Here is a 21,267-nt window from a genome sequence, read left to right on the forward strand (position 1 = left end):
CTATACAGAACATCTCAGGTAATGTCATTTTCAAATGTGAATAATCAAGAAAAACGACCTTCCTTGAATGTTCCTTGGAAGTTTTAAAGATGACAATGTCATAGAGGTCAGGTGAATGTCAGGGGTCTTTTACGAGAGCTCGTCTAAATCTGTGATGTCTGCCTTTCGTTCAGTTTTATTTCCTTATATAGAGTCTCGTATGTTGTCATGGTTACATAGTTGTGTTTTGAAATATATCACAAAGGAACTGCGGCCACATCGTCAATAACAAGCTTTCGATCATTTATTCATTAAAGTGCATTGGGTACTTACCATCAAGTATAAAATAATCGTTAAATTATTTCAAATATATGCTCTTGATTTGAATATTTGGTTGAAACGCAACCCATAAATTCAAATTTCAGCTATAATGAATAAGGAATAATAATAGTAGCATCAATCTACTCAAAGATATATTGCATTAGTTATTGTTTTGAATACAATTGGAATGTAATCAAAACTTTTTATACCATCAACTTCATACAGGTACGTAGAAAGAGCAACACGTATATTCTGTACTGAAATAATTCATATGTTGTAGAACGAGATAGTGGATAAGAAGTATATGTGGATAATTGCTGTATCAATTACAAATGGATTATACATACAAATCTTTGTCAACGATAAACACACACACACACATAAATCCACAAACGTCTGTGGAAGTCCATGTAGTGTCAGCTGGTCATTTGGTCATATGTCTTAACGAGAAATAACCTCTCATGAAAGGATACACATTGGATAATCTAGAACACCAAAGTAGTGAGTATGTCATTAGGCATGGTTGTCAGATGCAGCTCAATAACATTAGTTCAATACCCCGAGACTGTATATCTCTGATTGAAGTACCTTCACCAAATGGGAGTCTTTTCGCAATTCAACTAGCTCCTTCTTTCAATATTATGAAAGGGAGGAGGGAAAGTGTGCTTCCATCAACTCCCTGCACCGAACTCCTCCGTATCTCATTCTGTCAAAGACCTGACAACAAAGCCTCGTATCTAAGAAGCCTATGCAGATCTTCGGGAAAGGACCGCATAATGCTTCCATAGAGACAGACCACACTGCCTCCAGTGTCGATTCCCAGCTGGCCCATCGTTACAGAATTATTGAACAGCCAGTTAGTTTTTCTGCCTCTCTCTCTAAAAGTGACAAGACTCTCTCCCGAGGTATTAGATCTCTGCTCACATTGCCTCTGCGGATATAGCAGCACACGCAACATCACGTGTTTCGATGGCCTTTTTAGGAAGCCCTTAATGAGAGCCAAGTAGTTGCTTTAATCAGTTCTTTCACATGTATAAGGAAACTAAGTACGGGACAATGCATGTGTAATGCTAACTTCTGGATGGGAGGATTGATTCACTTGTCTCAAGGGGCAGGGTGGTGTAGGTGCCGGGGAAATTAACATTAATCCAGTGTATTGTTTAAGGTACTTCCCTTACTACCATCGCCACTACCCTACTGTTAGTGTTGGTGGCTAAGAAGCAAAGGCTTAAAAGGAAACGTTGATATAAAATATGCCCGAATATATTTGCATAAAATTATATGAAAGGGGGAGTGTTTTCGGAGTTAAGTCTTGCACTTAATCAGGTGAAGGAAAACTAGGAAACAGAGAGCTATATATGTACATGTGAGAACAACGAAAGTGCTAAAAAGTATGTGAGTCATCTTTTCTGTAAAACTGTCTCGTCTTCCCAAACTCGTGTCTCACGTTACGACACATAAACTGATTGTGCTGTTAGGAGATATTACTGGCAAATCACTTTCAAGTAAAATGTCATATAAAGTTAGATAAAAAGCAATGACTCAAGATATCAAAACAACACTGTCATTGCGAATCTCCCTACCCTTACGAACATTGTTCACCAATTTGGATCATCTTAAAGCACTCCGGAACCGTAACTGCTCCCAATGAAACGTATTGTCCTGATGGTTCTGTTTGAAAGTACCTTTGCTCGTGGTTTACAACAGTGTAGATAGAGATTGGGCAAAGCTTTTCTCCGAAAGTCATCAGCGAGTGAAGATCCCGTGCTTTGATGTACGGTTAATGAGTAGAAATACGTCCTGGACACAAAAAGCATAAATCCAACTCCGTAATCTAGATTATCCAGATGAAAAGATGTGTACCAAGCCATTACATTCTACCTGAACTAATGAATCCACAGAAACAAATCATTATGGTCATGGAAGATGGTCATGTAATTCAACACGCCACCAGACTATCACATTGAAGTCACATTGAAGAGGATCAACAGCGTCGCAAAACAGTTTCATTTGATACTGACTGGGGACATTACTGATGTTGTTGATTCAAGGAAACAAGTATGTTCATGTCCGCTGTCTGCTTGAACTGTTCACAGCCATTAAAGGTAAAGATACCTGGGTAAAGAGTATGCTATTGTGAACTTCAGAGTTGATATCCCGAGGTAGACGAAAATCATCTACCGAAGCATTACGCATAACGTTCACAGTTCCATTCCGGTAGACATAGGAACATTCGTCTCCATCGTGTACTATTTTCCATTTGTACAACACCTCAATGATTGCCTTGAAATTCCGAACTGCTTGGAATGTTATAGCCCAGTTTGTCCATTGTCCGTTAAACACAACGAGTGAATTTGAGTCACATCTAAACCTTCTACATCAAATGATTTCATAACTGACAAACCCAAACCAGTCTTTGGTTGTCATCTTTGGTGAAATATCCTACCCCTTGTCTTCACTGAAAGTTAGGTCTGTCTCTCTTGCTTTCAAGATGCAGGAGTCAATCACAACACAATGCGAAATATGAACACTGTCAGAACACTGTATATATGACACGTGTCATGTCCCTTGGTACCGGTGGAAGTCACTGGCCGACCTTTAGAACCTGGAAATAAAATAGGAAATGCAATAATTTTGTTTCATTGCATTTAACACATCACGATATTACTTTTCCCATGCATTCCTTTTCGGTCTACGTTCAGCTTTATGCACCCTTAAAAAACTGTGTGAGCGGTATTTGAGCTCCACACTCGGGATCTGGATGAAGCTGAAATAATCCTCAAAAACATAATTTCGTGTTTCAGTATCGTTATACAGTAGACAGACTGATGCTATAATAACATAGTCATAACAATCATCTTCCGAATATTTAATTTAGTCAGTACCATTGTCTCAAAAATATATTCAATCAAGTCCATCTTAATGGGGTTATATGAACCGAAAATATTTCATTAAAGTGCCTATATTTAAACATCTAAGCACAACATCAAAGACGACGTTTTCCGTTTAATATTTAAGTAGGAGTTCAGTTCAATACTGATGAACTTGGATAGAGCTATATGATGAGATGTCATGTTATCATGCTAGGTACTTGAATAAATTTGGTTCCTCGGATTAATCATCGTAGTCACTCGATGAATGACGTCGTAGTCAGTGTTGTGGCCGTTCCGACCAACGTGAGGAGGGTAACGTTGATCCTCAACTTGCCAACGTAGGCGAGGATCGGTTGTAGTTGGTTCCGTCGTGGTAGTTGTGGTTGTTGATGTCGTCATCATCAATCGCCGATAGGCTGTATAGTCTGAAGATAAGAGAAGCTGTTGTTATACATGAAGATATTTGATTATGTAAAATGTCATCATTATCTAATCACGTTTCAGCTACATATATTCTGACAGTGTGTCAAATAACATACATTTAAATTAAATGTTGCACGTATACACATTTCAACAAATGATAATTGATTCGTCAAATGAAACTGACGATGTAAGCCTTACTTTTCAAATTATGAATTGTCCCCAACGAAATGAGACCACAATTAATCAAGCAAATATGAATATTTTTTTATCAACATTCTATAAAATAATGTGACATGCCAGTCTTGAATACAATGACGTCACGATACAATGGGTGACGTCATATGCTGACATGACACCATATCTCGCCTTTCCAGAATAAGAAAATCAATAAAATCGAAGTGTTTCTGATATGATTAATACTTCAATGTACCACATGTTATTCATCCCTAAAAGTATTCATTCACAGTGAGTAGACTTCGAATGCCATTTAACGAGATCATTATTCAATCAGACCACGGCACATGCCTCTTTCCGTTTTACAGTATGTTAGGAAATGTGGCACTATGTCAACCAAATGCAATACAATACTGCAGTTCACTTGAACAAACACTGGGATTCATTTACAAAAGTGAAATTAGAGAAGGCCATTCTTTTTATCACTGATGCATTAAATTTGGCACAAAACGTTTTGAAAGCTTTACTCAGACCTAATGTGCTGTAACAATGAAAATGAACTTCTAAGAATGTGTCGTAGGGCACTTTTTGAAATCTTCGAAGCAAGTGCATGCTTGGCTATATTTAAAGAGGAGAGATATGTAGACACCAAATATGGCCGTTGTTTAATTAAGGCCAAACAAGTACATTTTCGTTGTCTAAATAATCACGTTAGCGTTAATGTCATCGTCTCATGGTAAATAACATTAATATATAGAATTTAAAAGAATATTTAGTCTTGACTATCCCCCAAAACAAATTCTGTTTGGTGTAAAGGGAAAAATACCTGTGAGAATTACCTGAATGGATCACTGAACATCAGTGTTTTTTAAAGACATGCTATATTAAATTTTAGCATTAGCTTTAAAGTTATCTACTCATTATATAGCAATTATAATTCGTTGGTAGGCTACACTTGGCATGTATCACGTGAAAGTCGCAAGGGCAAACAGTTTCAAAATTTTGAAAAAAGGACATTTATCGATTTTGCCACAGACACCACCCGTGACTGTGCACCTATTCCATTCAATGCAAGGGGAGATAACCAATATGCAATGGACAAGAAGAGACAATCCAATTAGACCAATGCTAAATGAAGATCATAAGGATAATTCGTTTATTCCTTCGCTCTCAGTCATATTGGGTATCTATAATAGATGGAGATCTATTTCAGTGATAACGGCGTCTTTATTTGCTAACCATGCGTCTGCAGATCTATGCATTGGCAACTGATTGGGTTATTATCCGTTACTTGACTTCTCGTTTCCCCAGTCTAGAAATGCATCTCAACGGTTGCATTTGTATTTATACAGGACATGGCCTTACAGACCCATTCTATTCACGACACTTCAGTAGAACCGTTGTATAATACCATTCTTTACTATTCCTTGCTGCTGACAGTGATAATGATTAAGTATTAAAGGGACAGTCTTTCAGCGGGGTGTTGAACATAGGACCAATACTTAAAGAATGATCATAATCCATTGTTTGCTGCTCATTTCCAGTCTAGGTGTAAGTCATATACATTATAGTGACTGGCGTGTGTTTTACTGAGAAAGCTTGCTTTTATCTGTGTATTGTATCTGTGACATTGTTCAGCTTCAGAATGACGTATCACGGGTTTATGCCAGGATATATATAGTAGATTGCATTTCTACGCGTAGTCTGCCTTTAAACACAAAACTCTTTCCAGATGAAAATATAATTTATAATTAAAGGTTCAGTTCATTTTGTTAAGGAATCACTGCATTATCGTATTGGATATTACTAACTCAAAGTACGTATTTTATAGGGTCTCGTGCCTGTTGTCAAAGTTGGTTTACAGTATGTGTGCCTTGCAGGGACAGACATTATCTCCATGTAGCTAACTGATAACCAAGATATGCATCATATAATATTGGTGGTCGAGTCCACCTGGGAAGAGTACATGGATGTTCGCGACGAACAAAATCTGGCAAGTTGACAGACCCGAGAGTTTATATATAATATTATGAAGCATATGCATCCAGTAGTTAACGATGACTGTAATGATTATGTCTCATACACATAACAATATTCTAACACATGTAATAACAATCATAATTATTTTGGTTCCTGAAATCAGCAAATGAGCATAAGCAGGTCAGTTAACACAAGTCTGAAGAGTGTTTGGGGATTATATGCAGCTATGAGAGAGAAGCCCGAAATTGATGGCGGTATCGGACAGTTACAACATTGTTCAAACCAGTATGTGCCGGTGTGTTGCTGACAAACCAATATCAAAACAGGGATTTGAACCAAAGAACAAAACGGCTGTACAACCCCATGTGTATAGCTCCCATTTTGTTAATGTTAAGATCCTAGTGGACACACAGACATGAACTGACATGTACTGGTTGCCTCGATTTATTTTTTCTGACCTTCCTCGTCTATCACGTGAAACGGACGTTAACGAATGTGCAGAACACAAGGTCTATATAAACAAAACATCTGCGCAGTAACTCGGAGTTGAAGCTCATCACGAAGCTTCAGACCCCAGTGTTGTTTATTACGGCTGGTAGATACACACCTACCCCAGGGCAGCACGGAAGCAATTACACCAATATCACGGTTGAGTTCACACGTCGGATGCATGTGACACACACCTTTCTATGTGCACCACACACCCACCCATATCAATTACAGGCACACCTGTATGTAACCAAGAAGCTTACGTTTCCCCGATACATACACTTACATGTCGTTGTTACATTGGCATGCCTGCACAGCATGTATCTATGACATACAGACATACAGACATACAAACACACATATCGAACGTGCACATGAGAGGCAACATGTTTGAGACATCTACTTAAAAGAGAACCTGTTGGAGACATCTACTTAAAGGAAGTTTGTTTTGGACATCAACCTCACAGAGAATCTATTGGAGGCATCTACTTGAAAGAGAACTTTTTGGAGACAATTACTTGACAGATACCCATTGGGGACAATTACTTGACACACAGTCTAAGTAAACTTAGACTCAGTAATATATTATTCGTTACACTGCTATACTGAGTCTAACAAAACCTTTTGGAAGGTCGCGTCAGGAAACCTTTGAGCGACCTATGACCGTCCAATCAAAGGCGAGACGGCCGAACGGATTTAACCAATCAGACAATGGCTACTATTTAGGGTTCGGCGGGACTTATAAAATGGATTTTCTCGTCCCCGGTCGCCAACAATCTCCCAAACAAATGAAAATCCGCATAAAACACTGATATTTGGCCTGCAGTATAAACGCTTTGGGGTTCCTGTTGACATGGTTATAATTAGCTAATATTTCCGCAAGTTGACATGCTTTAATACTGACAAAACGCTATTTTCAGCAAATGTCTACTCACTGCTGTGGCGTGCATCACTAGGAACCGATCATACGGGAAATAGCATTCGGAATCGTTCGGGTACAAACTTTTTCGAGGTAAAAGTTCAAAAGGTATGTGCGAATGTCCACTTTCGCGATTTGGTAAACTGTGTTCTGATTGGTCAATTGGAAAGGTTACCTGACGCGACCTTCCACAAGGTTTATTTAGACTCAGTATAGCAGTGTAACGAATAATACTGAGCCTAAGTTTACTTAGACTGACTTGACAGAGAGCCCATTGGAGACAACTACTTGACAGAGAACCCATTGAAGACAATTACTTGACAGAGAACCCATTGGAAACATGTACTTGACAGAGAACCCATTGGAGACATTTACTTGACAAAGGCTTTTGGAGACATCTATTTGAATGAAAATCTGTTATTGACATCTACTGGAAAGATACCCTATTGCAGATATTTACTTGAACGAGCACTTTTTGAGACATCTACTAAACCGAGACTCTGTTGTAGACACCTACTTGGAAGAGAACTTGGGAGATATCTACTTAATTGAAAACATTTTGGGATATCTACTTGAATGAGAATCTATTGGAGATATCTTAGACTACTTACATGAGAACCTGTTGGGGACATCTACTTGAAAGAGAAGCTCTTGGAGACAACTACTTAACAGTAAACCTATTGGAGACATTCACTTGACATGGAGCCTATTGGAGATGTCTATTTTAATGAGAACTAGTTGAAGACATCAACTTGAAATGGAACCTATTGGAGATGCCTGCTTGAAGAAGAACCTATTGGAAATGCCTACTTGAAAGAGAACCTGTTGGGGACATCAACCTGAAGGAGAACATGTTGTAGACACCTACTTAACAGGATGTCTGTTTAGGACACCAACTTGAAAGGAAACCAGTAGTGGACACCTACATGAAATTTGTTGTGGACATGTAATGGTCAATTAGTTATGGAGTACTAAAATTTATATGAAACGGAGAGACCTATAAGGAACACTCATACATTGTATTTGAAAAGAAACCCAGATAGATGGCTGGATGCATATACAGAAAGTACTCTAACGCAACAGTTTTTTGTCACGTAACATTCGGAGGTTTCAAAATCACTTCGCAATCTTGCCATAACAAACTTACCGTACAGAACCATGCTCTCAGAGTCACTGCCAAGAATATTTGAGGCTGCACATGTATATTCCCCGAAATCCTCCTCATCCAGAACTCGTATCCTTAGGCTAAGAGTGATGGTATTATCGGCATCATTGTAAAGCTCTATCCTGTGTTTGGCACTGTTCTGGATTTCTTGTCCTTTCCACGACCAGTAGCTAATCTCGAGGGGATTTGCTGTGATCATACATTCCAAGATTGTCTCTTTCCCCATCACCTGGCCGATCCTCTTGTTCGGGAGCCGAACCTCTGGAGGAACTGGAAATATCACACTATGAATAAAGGATAATCTATACAATCTTCGCCCCTAATTTAGCTAAAATATGTTCCGTCATGGAACAATAATCAGACTTGTATGTATATTTGCTATTCACCGCTACACAGAAAATATTTAATTTTTGAAACGGCGGCATGTGATTAATTGAGTTTAGGGTGGGTAAAAGAGTGGTTGATAATATAGCATGCCCAGTGCCTGAATCACATCGCCAGACTACTGAGAGTCTGTTCAATCGGGGATGCTCATCAGGTATAATTATTGGTAACTTGTCGTTGCTTAAGAGGTAACATTGTGTTGGAGTGTTGGCGAATTCCTTCTAATGCCTACCATATTGTGGGCGACTGGTCGTTTTGTTGACAAATGCCGTATCTTCCCTCTTCTTTCTTTTTAGAGGTATACATGCAATGTTCCCTATACAGTTTATATTACGCTTTCTCGGGGTCAGCGTTCTTTAAAGTGAATGTTACGCACTTGAAATCTGATAGAGAGAACGTTGCCGAATCAACAGTATGACATATGTATGTTTAATGATATTGTATATATTTCCGCCTTCACGCCACTATTATACAGCTGACATTTGCATCAGAGACAATGAGAAGTGTCTCTGCCCTCTGGCACATTCACCAACAAGTTCTAAGTGCCAGAAGTTAACATATACCAATGGTATTTCAAGCCAACTGCTTATCTAAAAACTACTTTCCGTCTCCAGTAATACATCAACTGATGTAGACCTGTCACACTTTGAACATGCCGGTATCATCAAATTACTTGATCATCTAGGATCCTTATTTGGTCTGCCTTTAAAGGGATCTACTGTATGATGTTGTTTTTGTTATGGTGCTGGCCTTTATACGTTACACACACATATACGTCAAGTATAATACATATGTTTGTGTCTGTTAATATTGACATTTAAAAGGAATCATCATGTGTTACATTTATACAAAGGTAATTAATTGTGAATAGAAGACATAAACACATTTCAAATATCATTAAAATGTCATTTGTTCATCATGAGATCATTTTTTGATTCCGACCTAACCATATACTTGTCTGTCTCTTAAACCATTGTTCTCAAAAACCTTACGACAACAAGTACTTATAAATGTCTGGAAATGTTTCAAATGAAATACAATAGCACCAAGGCCATACTGATACAGTGGAATGTTATGTGAGAGTACGATATACTGTGACGTTTTGGTTTAGAAACCTAAGATGTAAGGTATCTGTCTCCTTTTCATGGATCGCTATATCACTGACAGAGAGAAGTGTTATATTGCAAATATTTCACTTATATTTCACACACAAAACTATAATAACTATGATATTTGAAATTTATATAAATTCACAAAGGTATGTATATGTCTGGCGGCATGTATTTACAACCTGAGTGAGTTACTCTCATTTGTGTAAGGAAAATCACAATATGTACTTTTGTCAACTCATAGTAATTTCAAATACCTTAGTTATAATATTTTTGGTGTGAAATATTGGTGAAATGTTTGTACTATCACAGAAGCATAAAAAACAAGTGCCACTCCCTGCAGTGTGGTACAATAAAAGCGACAATAACATTTTTATCGTCCTGAGAAATAGTTGTTTAATACAAATTCAATCGGACAGTTCCAACTATCGTGAACATGCATATAATATCATTCAGTTGTCACTGTTCTGATACATATGCACGTATATGACCAGGTCTTTCAACGTGAAAGGACTTAACACAAACAGTCATTCATTATGTCATTAACAGCAACAACAGGTACACTCATAACTGACTGTGATCTTATAGTGCACCTGTTGATCTCATCCTTTGTTCAGTAACCGAGCACCTGGGCCCTATAAGGAAGGACTGTTTCACTAAGCATTTATCTTCGTGTGAGCGTTTAAAACCGTTTTGATTTGTACCTATCACTGCGTGTCGGTGTATTTTGAAGGGAAATTGAAAGTCTTAAGTAACAGACAGACAGACAGACAACTATATCGCCTACGAAGAGTGTCACTTTGGGTTTTACGCTTCCCTTCCAATTACATATGTATTGATCCTGAGAGACCCATATTGGACACTACACACATATCTTCTACGTTATACTTACAGTCTACGGTGACTTTGATTAACCTGTTCGCGGCTGGAGGAACACCGTTGAAGGCCACGCACTCATAGGTGTCGCCGCAGTAGCGAGTGACGTTGTGGATGAGGAGGACCTCGCCGCTCATTCCTATTCCTGTTGTCACAAGCATAGCTACTTTCAAATTATTCGCACTGTAACAGCGCGGCGGATATTTCACATGTATCTGTGTAATGTTCATAAAGAAAATAGTTTAAATTATTAATTTCGATAAAATGTATTTATCGTCACACAACAGCGCTGTGTTGCAATATGAATCATGATAATTGCATTTACAATTCCAAAACAATTTTCTCCTAGCGCATTGGGTAGGGAGGTTTCTAGTTAATGTAAACACTTGTACTACATTGAAGAAGACAAAGAAGACAAAGTCATCAATATCCCTCGCAATGGTAAATTCTCTTCATGAATATGTCAACTAGTTATGATTATGTCAAATGTTACATTGTTCTTCACATCGATCTACAGAAAACATATATGTATAACTATTCATATACACTCATGGACAAGCATTCTTGTATCAACAACAGACTGCCTGACTGCTTCTACGATTTGATGTACCTCAGTAATGTTGATACTAGAAATAGAGTGGTACTGTTGATTAACTATCAAAAGGCACCAGTTCACAACCAGACCTTTCTATGTGCCAAATTTGGTGAAGCAACATTTAACGGTTTTAAAGTTCTGCACCGGAAGAACACTACCACCAATTTCAGTCGAAGTCAAATTTGTTGCCATGGAAACGAAAAAAAATTTTATTCAGAAATCGAAAACTTCCAAAAGACACCATGGCCAGTTTACCACCAGGCCTATTTATGTGCAAAGTTTGGTGAAGAAATTGTGACCGGTTTTCATGTTCTTCTCCGGAAAATATGATTTTGCATGGACGGACACACGGACGGTCCGAGTCCAAAATAATATCCCCGCTAAACGCGTTGCGGGGGATAAAAAGAACTTATAGCATGAAGTTGCACACCAAAAATGCAACATATATTATCTTCTCAGTTTGTATAAGATTTCATATATTTGATAAAGAGAAATTAACGTCGACCATTAAGTGATCACCTTTCGTAATCCAAACTGGCATTCTTTGAGAACGAACTACTACCGTAAAGCATTAGAAAGGGATTAGTATGTTCGAATTTGTAAAATAGATATTCTCAGCAATTCAGTGTTTAAGTATCTAGACGGATTCTTTGACACTTGATACACGAAGAATACCGCAAACGCAGCGCTACACATAACGACTTTTAAAAGATTTGTTTTGTCTGGCAAGAATTAGTTTCACTCATTAATAACCTTTTATTAAACCTGTAATATGAATGCACTCAGATATTAACTACAGATAAACGCCCGTTAAACGACAAAACATCTACACAGCGATTTCTGAAAATTCAAACTGAATATGAGATTTCATAATCATGAAATAGGAATCAGACAAAGCAACTCCAATAATGTTTTGAAAAGAAAAGTGAAAACCAAACTGAATGATGATTTGGTCGACTGTAAAGTCCGGCAGTATTCGGCTACCACATTTTAGGTGTCTTACTTTCTTTCTCGACGTCATCGTCAGTAATCCTGTGTCTGTACCACGTGATTGTTGGCGTAGGGATGCCAGAGACATTACATATCAAGGTCACCGTATCCCCCTCTCGAACAGTGATATCCTCGGATGATACGTCATGGTTGATTTTGGCAGGTACTGAAATGATATGAGAAAATATATAATGTAGTTTATAGTAATCATGATATACAATATTTGTGTAACGCCCCATATGATTTAGAAACCTAAAACACGCTAAGGCGCTTCACAGAAAGAGTCACGAATGCTTCTGAGTGTAGTATGATTTAAAGAGATAATGTTTTATACACTATTAGCACTTTGCTATTCTGTTAATCTGACTAAAACTATTTCTAAATAAATGTACAAATTAAAGAGCAAAGAGAGTCATAAGTTTAATCGCACACACAACAATACACGCAGGCATCGGACAGAACACACACAAGAGAAGAGAGAGAGAGAGAGAGAGAGGAGAGAGAGAGAGAGAGAGAGAGAGAGAGAGAGAGAGAGAGAGAGAGAGAGAGAGAGAGAGAGAGAGAGAGAGAGAGAGAGAGAGGTACGCGCGCACAAACACTACCCTCTCATGTGTATATTTATACATGAAATCGTTCTATTAATCTAACGAAAGATCGCATTTGGGAATGTTACTTTTACAAATCGCAACAAAAGATTTCTCTGATTTCTCTTTTGTGTAACAGAAATAAAAGCAACATAACCGGTTTTACAGCCACACGAAATTTCTGCTAATTGCAGAATCGATTATATGATTTCGACTGAGCATGTGTTTGGGAATCATTTTCATATAGTTATGATGCCATGTGCCCCTGAGAGAGCGAGTCAAGTCATGGTGAAGTATAAAATCCACAAACGTGTAACTGATCTGTAACTGACCAGTAATTAGCTGTGGTGGATGACACTAATCCGCTATGGCATACATTCACATGGCTTTGATACAGCCTCTTCCAATTATTACACTTCCCCACGCATCCGTCGTTGAAAGGTGTTAAATTTTCATGGGGTAAATTTCTTTCCTCTGTGAATTGTAAAGGTCTATAGATTCTTTCAACATGCAAGAAAGTCGAGCTAGCAATATAAATTAAATATTTTAAGGATGGTTCGTACGTACTTTAGTGACTTAATGACACGAAAAACAATTTCATGTAGGGATTCATACAAAGTTGAGTTCTGATTTGAAAAGTCTACATAATGTCAATTATAATTGAAATGCTTAACCAAATTAGTTACAATGAAGAAAATTAATTATCAAACAGCATAAAAACTAAATCTAGCTTTTAAAATACCTATTACATATATGATTATAACTAATATACACGATGGCTTCCTCGTTATCTGATAGTTTATTACATACGCTACTTTAAATACCGATGATTTAATGGCGTAGTCAATGTTGATCAAGGTGTTAGAAATGACAAACATTAACCCTTCATCTTAAAATATGACCGTTCAGTTCTCCAAACGGTATCCCCGATAAATGTCACATTAACTGTAGATAAGCACGTCATTGCTCTGAATTTTTCATGAGGAAAGTCTTCTTTATCTTCTCAAAGGCCCCAGGGGTCCATTTTCTTGTGAAGAAAACCAACAATGAAAGACATTCTTTATACAACATAGTAATATTTTTGGACAATGGCTCCCGCTATCAGATGGCGGTGTCTAGCCACTTGACTGTTGAACGGCACAAGGTACATTAAGAAATGTTAGCAATATGATGTCACAGGACACGCCTTTAGACAGTCATAAACATCAAGATGATATGTATACAGTTTTTACATCTGTCCAGAAAAGTAAAGTAGTCGTTGAAACAGCACCGCGGGGACACCTTAAGCCTCAATATGAGTGTTGATATTATTGATATATGCAAATTCCTTTAGTGCAAAATATCACACAAACGTTAAAAAGATAAAATATTCGAATTTGAAATGGACATTATATAGCGATCCTATACTTGTTATCTTTGAATATTGTTTTCGTAATATACTTATATGAGCAATCAAAATTGTTTGTGAAAGTTCGAATGGTTTCTCCAGTAATGATGATACTGAGCGAGTGTGATTTTAAGTCGATTTTATGCCAGCAAGGTCATGGCGGGAAAGAATACAAAAGGACACAGTGTACCCATGAGGAGAGTCGAACCCCGTTAAAATCCCCTTTAACACGATTGTTGGGGGGAATGTCTACATGTGTATATACATTACTATACTCATGATACTTTTCTCTTGAAATTTGTGGCTAAAGAACACACATCGTTTTAAGTGTAGTCTTCACCTTTGCCACTTTCATTTGGTCTCCACAGAAATGTTACATACAATAATACAAATGAAACACCAGACAACGATTAGTGTGGAAAGATGGCTTCGGGGTTGATTAAACTACTAAAGAAGCTAGCCTACCTCGTTCACTCCTACATGGTGTCTATTTTATCTGAATTAGCACAAAACTGATAATGTCGTCGAACAATGTTAGATCACCTAAGGGGAGGCTACTTTAAGACCAGGTATGACCGGAAGTACTACCGCCCCTTCGTCCGCGGTACTGAGCATTCCATTCCAGAAGCAGTAAATTAGACAGAGAGCAATACATATCAGCATGGAACCATTAAACGACTTTGAATGTTTCATTTGTGTTGACACATACAAGTAGCATTCTGTAACTGGCACATTAAACATGTATGGTCTAAATTTCTCACCCAAGGACTGCATACAACTCTATTGGGATTAATGCCTATGCTGAAGAAAATACCGATTTTTATGCTACTATCGATATCTGATGCATCCATCGGCAACAATGTTGATAAACAATCATTTATGGGTTCTGAATAGAACAAAATCTGAGGATTGACAAAATCGCCTTATACTGGTATGCCAGCTGATTTTTTCAAAACTATACTTCTATTTTGCCGTTCTGAAATGTTAACACTCCCATGCAATGGTGTACAACGGACTGGTATTTCTTCTCTAATTATCAAGGAAGTAAAAGAAGAATTACATTGTTTGAAGTTGCAAGGAAATACTTGCCAAACACGAGTCAGCTTGTATTTACCTCCAGAGTTGCTGTAGTGACATGTTACATGCAAATACTGTTACTGACGGTAACTTACAAACATATGGGGAAATTATATACTCGGTGTTCCTCACATACAGAAGTTGACATCCATAAATCCCCCTTTTCCTGTACTGAAGGAAATTGCTGACACGTTCTGTGTTTCATGATTTTCATCCAGTCAGTGAAAATATGAATGGTAATGGTTTACAGGTACCAGTTTGAAGTATTTCTGAAGGTCAATCATTCACCATTCATTAGCTGCTGTGTGACAAGTAGACATCAAGTATCTACAACTACGGGAACACTGGACGTTGACAGGCCAAGGTATCTTTAAAGCATCTGATTGTGTATATGTGTCTGTCTACCTTTGTCTGTCTGTCTCATCTGTGTGTACGCATATATGAGTGGGTTGCTGTTGTTCCGTGCGTTTGTATGTATGTGTACACCTATAAGAGATGCAAAGGCAGATTTAACCATTAATATTTATGTGCTCGAGAAGGACATGTACCGACAAGAAACAATGTGTGGGATTGACAAAGTATACACGTATGTTTCTAAATATGGATATTCCTATGTTTGGCTGGCTCAAGATGTTGGTGATCCCAAAACATTTTCTTTACATTTTCAAGCAGCGCCTAATTGACATGTATTTACAAGACTGGCATTATTCAATCAATAATTCATCTTTTCTTGAGCACTATAAACAAGTGAAGTTATCCCTTCTACAACCGGAAATGTACATATCGTCGCTAAGGGATAGAGACCTGAGAAGAGCTTTCTGTAAAATGAGAATATCGCTCCACGATTTTGCTATAAACAGGAAAAGGTGTGAGAATGGTGTAAGTCACTTAGATACAATTTGTCCTCATTGTTATTGTGGTAGGGAAGATGAGCTTCATGTATTACTTGTTTGTAGTAAATATTCATCTCTAAGGACTAGATTTTTGCTAAACCATTCTGTCATTGCTATTCATAGTGTGATAAATTTGTTAAATAGTACAAATATGAACGTTATTAAATCTGTTGCATTATATCTAAAACATGTATTTAATACCAGGTCTCACACGTGACCAAGTTGTATTCTGTCGTGTTGTTGTACAATAGGCCATGTGGCCAGAGTACTGAATAAACTACTTGAAATATAGGGCCGTTTTTTCCTATCTAACTTGTTTCCAAGGACACTCATATAAATGTCATCTTGAAAAGATGAGGACATTATTTAAAAGCGATGTGTCTTGTTTCAGTTCTTGGTAAAAAACATGTCCTTCGTGAATAAATAGTTGATTTGCAGTATAATAAATGTTTCAACAAAACAGCTGTGTATATCGATGGTGGCTTCGGCTTCACAACGAAATATTCCAGCGATATCATGGCGGTGTACCGGACTTTGTACCGAAGAGGGGAATGAGCCCAAGCTGCAGCATGATTAGTGAACGCTTCAACCTCCAGGTTACCAGACCCGTGAAGATCCGGGTTAGAATGGATCTTCAGTAACCCATGCTTGTCGTAAGATGCGACTAACGGGATCGGGAGTCAGGCTCGCTGATTTGCTTGAAGCACGTCACCGGTTCCCAATTGCGTCTATCGATACCCCTGCTGTTGATCACTGGATTGTGTGGTCCAGACTCGAATATTTACAGACCGCCGCCATATAGCTGGAATATTGCTGAGTGTGGCGTAAATCTAAACTCACTCGCTCACTCACTCATTGGTAAGGCTCGCTGAACATGTTGGCTCCTGTCACTGTACCCCAACTACGTAGAACGATGTTCATGATGTTGATCACTGGATTAGCGACCGCTGTCATATAGTTGAATATTGCTGAATGGGGCGTTAAACAACAAACAAATCAAACACTCACTCCACTTACTCACTAGATATACACAGGCTCGAAATATCGGTGAGAGACCTGGAGCCTGAAAGTACATCTGTCAACCAACTGGCTTACACAAGATATTCATCATCATTACCATGATGGTGAAGGGAGCTTATTTGTGCTTAAGGAAACTCGATACAAGAATGATGTTATATGATATTCATGAAAAGATTATATTATTCTCCAGTAACATACAACATTATGTATTTTTGCAACCATAATATCAGGACACTAAAATCTCGTATAACGTTCATGTTCTGAAATATAGACGGTCGCTCAGACAAACCTTGAACTCTGAGATGAACGGTTTTAATTTTGACCGGCGTTGTGTTGATCTGGCAGTTGTACCCTCCCTGGTCGCTGTGTTTGGCCGCGCGGATATGAAGGTTCCAGTCTCTGGTGTACGGACGCTCCACACTCAGGCGCTCGTCGTCTATGATGCGGCGGTCCTCAAAGGTCAGCAGCGTTGACCACTGGTCGGTCCATATCACCTTTGTAGCAAGAACATCAATGATTGGTCAGTTGGATTCCATATTACCGGTATAAAGAGTACAACAAGAGGGATCAATCATCACCAGTTAATCAGTATGTTATATGTCCGTACTATTATGATAAATGTTATCGACCAAATCGCCAACATACCGTTGTCTGGAGCACGATTTGAACAGCACTAAAATAGCTGTCCAATCAACTCACTGTCACGAGCGCGCGCGCCCGTGCGTGCGTGCGTGCTTGGAGGTGTGTGCGTGTGTGTGAGAGAGAGAAGGGGGGTCGTAACGTCATTTACGAAATGAAATGAAGCCATTGAAGGGATGGTTGGTTGAATGATGCCGCACTCAGCAATATTGTAGCTATATGTAAAGATATATCTGTAAATATTCGAGTCTGGACCAGACAATCCAGTTATCAACATCATGAGCATCGATCTTCGCAATCGCAATATGATGACATGTGTCAACCAAGTCATCAGGCCTGACCACCAGATCCCGTTATTCGCCTCTTACGACAAGCATGGGTTACTGAAGACCAATTCTAACCCGGATCTTCACGAGTCCCATTGAAAGGAATCGAGGATTATAATCATACTTGAATGGAGATAATATGCAATGTATAATTAAAAAAATATATACGTACAAACATAGTAAGGTGTAGCTTCGTATATCAATATAGCGAAGAAAATAGAGACGACAAAACCCTTTCCACATCTATAAGAAATTTCTGTTGAAAGCAAAGTAGATTACACAATTCCGACTCTATTTTGAGCATGTGTTTCTGAATCACTCTCAAATAGAGACGGTAACAGATGTTCGCGATGAGATGTGCGTATCCTGTCCCCTCGGTAACACCCGTCACAAACACATGCAAAGGCTAGTCAATTGCTCATCAGATAAAATACGGGAACGTGTGGTACATAACAAAATAAGGAATCTGACATCCTGTTTGTTACTGAGCGTCAAATTTGACATTTTTTCCACATGTCTGCCATAAAATATTTTTAAGAACTAAATTTGTGACAACATTCTAACAACATTAAGAAATAACGAATGACGATGATCAAATTCATAACAACTGCACTATGCGATAATCTTGTAAACACATCCCATTTACGTTTTCTTATCATTATCATTTAATGGTATTAAAAATGATAAAAATAAAATAGATATGACGAATTTCTCTTCCATATCGGGGCGGTGGGGTATCCTAGTGGTTAAAGCGTTCGCGCGTCACGCCGAAGACCCGGGTTCGATTCCCCACATGGGTACAATGTGTGAAGCCCATTTCTGTTGTCCCCCGCCGTGATGTTGTTTGAATATTGCTAAAAGCGGCGTAAAACCAAACTCACTCACTCACTCTTCCATATCAGTATGATTATGTGGTCGATAGTAAATGGACCTTACAGAAATGCAGAGTTAAGGGAACAGGTGCCTCCAATGAATCCGGATGTGAACATTCCAACTGTTAAAATTCTACTGAGTTAAATATCAACTTATTGAATGATACGGTTCGTACAACAACTAGATATTCAACGGATGCATGAGTAAAGAATATACCAAACTGAATCCGATATGCCCTCAGGGTTGTATATTTCTTTACTGTTCATATCATCCCAGTGTTTAAGTCCGCGCAGTGCTTCAGTACAATGATACTCTTGTATTCTAGGATGGCGAGGAGTATGATTCCAAAATGCTGGTCGACCAGTGACTCAACACTTTACCCAGCTCAGTCACGCGATCCCGATGCTTCTAGGCCTCTTACCACCCACCGTCAGGTTGAATTCTCTCCGTCAGAGGCAAGTTAAATGTATGGCTTCTACCCAGATAACAACGCTTCGGCATTGATCCTCAATGTAACTGCCCAAGCAATAAAAGCGCACGGCGCTTCCCTGGCAAACTGGTTTAAAATGGCTTTCCTTTAGAACATTTACTCTCGGAACTGTCAACAGAAACTAGGCTATCATCGCTAGCTTGATGATGGCGATATTTGGTTGAACACTAATTCATTTGGGGTTTCACCGTTAACGTTATTCGAATTTCAATTTCAGCAAACAAAAACGATATCAATAGTGCAGAGGTTGACTTAAATTAATACTTATAGGATGGGTGATGATATTTAAATGAGATGTTGCCCGGATATTTAAAGACATGGTAAATTGAGTTCGTTGAGGTTCAGAAGACGTCCTTTGTTGTCATCAATTGTTTGGTTGGTCCAAACTTAATAATGCATAGGTAAACACTTATGTCGCTGATTGCGGCGAAAAATATCATCCATTTAATTATTTTGATTGTTATTACGCTTACCTGGTGTTTGCCAAGATTTTTAACAGAGCATGGTAAAATTGCAGTCATTCCCTCTCTCACGGTGACGTTCATGAAGGGGACGTCAAAACTGGGGGTGAGGTTCTGTCCGTCTGAAACAAGATACATACAGTCTACAGAGGGCCACGCCCTTGACCTACACTGTCAAGAGGTCACGGCCACAGCATATACAGTACAGAGGGAAGTGCGGAATGAACGTTTAAAACATTTGAACAAGGACTCTATTAACTATTACATGTCAATATTAAGCTATTTCAAAAGAATCATATAAATATTCAACAAAATGTATAAATAATGTATTCATGTGTCAACAAATGATTGTTTTCAATAAAACAAACTTATCTACATAAGGCTGGACAATAGTAAGACTGTACATATTCTGACGAAAGAAAATCAGAAAATACGTTTGAAGTAACCATGTTAGGTCTTACTTCTTGACTTTTCAATATATGGGATTTGGATGAATTAACTTCAAATTATTTATAAGCTGGAGTTAAACAGTTTTCCATATCAAGATTTGAATGACAATTAGAGGCTACTGTTATGCTTGATATGCTGACTATCGAAAACTTGAACCGTAGAAATCGGAATACACTGCTTCTTCTTCACGTAAATTTTGCTGTATTCAATTGGAATACAGAACCTTATGGACAATGAGATGCCTCAAGATGCCAATTGCCTTGGGCTGAACTTATATGTAACGCATATAACATACAACAGTTGTAACAAACACAAAACAAGCACTTTTGTATACATAACAACATTAATATAATCCGGAAACTATTTATGCAAATATAGTTAATGGCTATATGGATATCGGTAGAAGCTACAGTGGATAAATGACACCGTCAGTTTGGTTGATCGAACATATCATTCATCAGAAATTCCATTGCCATATCGGTAAATTGTGAAGATAAAAACACAAACGAAATAGGTCATTACTTCACTTGTGTTCACGTGCATTGGCACTGTGCATGGCCCGAACATATTGCCCACTGGACTATAAGGGAAGATAAGGCTACGGGAGAAACGGATGAAAGGTTGTAATGGTCAAGACGCTGCTACGAGCGATGAGTTGATATCCAACATTAGCCTGTGTATAATATAACAATATTTCCATTATCGTCATAGCGATATAAACGAAACGTATGTGTTGAAATATAGCAGTAAGCTACACCTAGTTTAAAGAAGAAGAACTGCAATAGATGCA

General features: G+C 38.3%; 1 protein-coding gene across 1 annotated transcript; it reads right to left on the reverse strand.

Annotated features, from left to right (window-relative positions):
- Positions 1 to 2,800: 2,800 nt before the first annotated feature.
- LOC124285358 (limbic system-associated membrane protein-like) lies at positions 2,801 to 20,126 on the reverse strand. Its single transcript, XM_046721570.1, has 7 exons — positions 20,040 to 20,126; positions 17,528 to 17,732; positions 12,291 to 12,443; positions 10,709 to 10,837; positions 8,306 to 8,593; positions 3,392 to 3,598; positions 2,801 to 2,905 (listed from the first exon to the last, which is right to left on the reverse strand). The coding sequence occupies exons 1-7, from the start codon at positions 20,109 to 20,111 to the stop codon at positions 2,805 to 2,807; spliced, it is 1,155 nt and encodes a 384-aa protein (XP_046577526.1). The 5' UTR covers positions 20,112 to 20,126; the 3' UTR covers positions 2,801 to 2,804.
- Between the last annotated feature and the right edge of the window lie 1,141 nt (positions 20,127 to 21,267).

Source organism: Haliotis rubra, unplaced genomic scaffold (assembly GCF_003918875.1).
Source record: "Haliotis rubra isolate DU_JTF1 unplaced genomic scaffold, ASM391887v1 Scf36, whole genome shotgun sequence".
Taxonomy (NCBI): domain Eukaryota; kingdom Metazoa; phylum Mollusca; class Gastropoda; order Lepetellida; family Haliotidae; genus Haliotis; species Haliotis rubra.

Bases quoted from the DNA above. Each gene is read 5' to 3' on its own strand.
- LOC124285358 (XM_046721570.1), bottom strand. From the start codon at position 20,111: ATGAACGTCACCGTGAGAGAGGGAATGACTGCAATTTTACCATGCTCT. The intron at 17,733-20,039 runs GTAAGCGTAATA...CTTGCTACAAAG, and splicing joins AAAATCTTGGCAAACACCAG to GTGATATGGACCGACCAGTG. The intron at 12,444-17,527 runs GTTTGTCTGAGC...ATATCATTTCAG, and splicing joins CGTTCATCTCAGAGTTCAAG to TACCTGCCAAAATCAACCAT.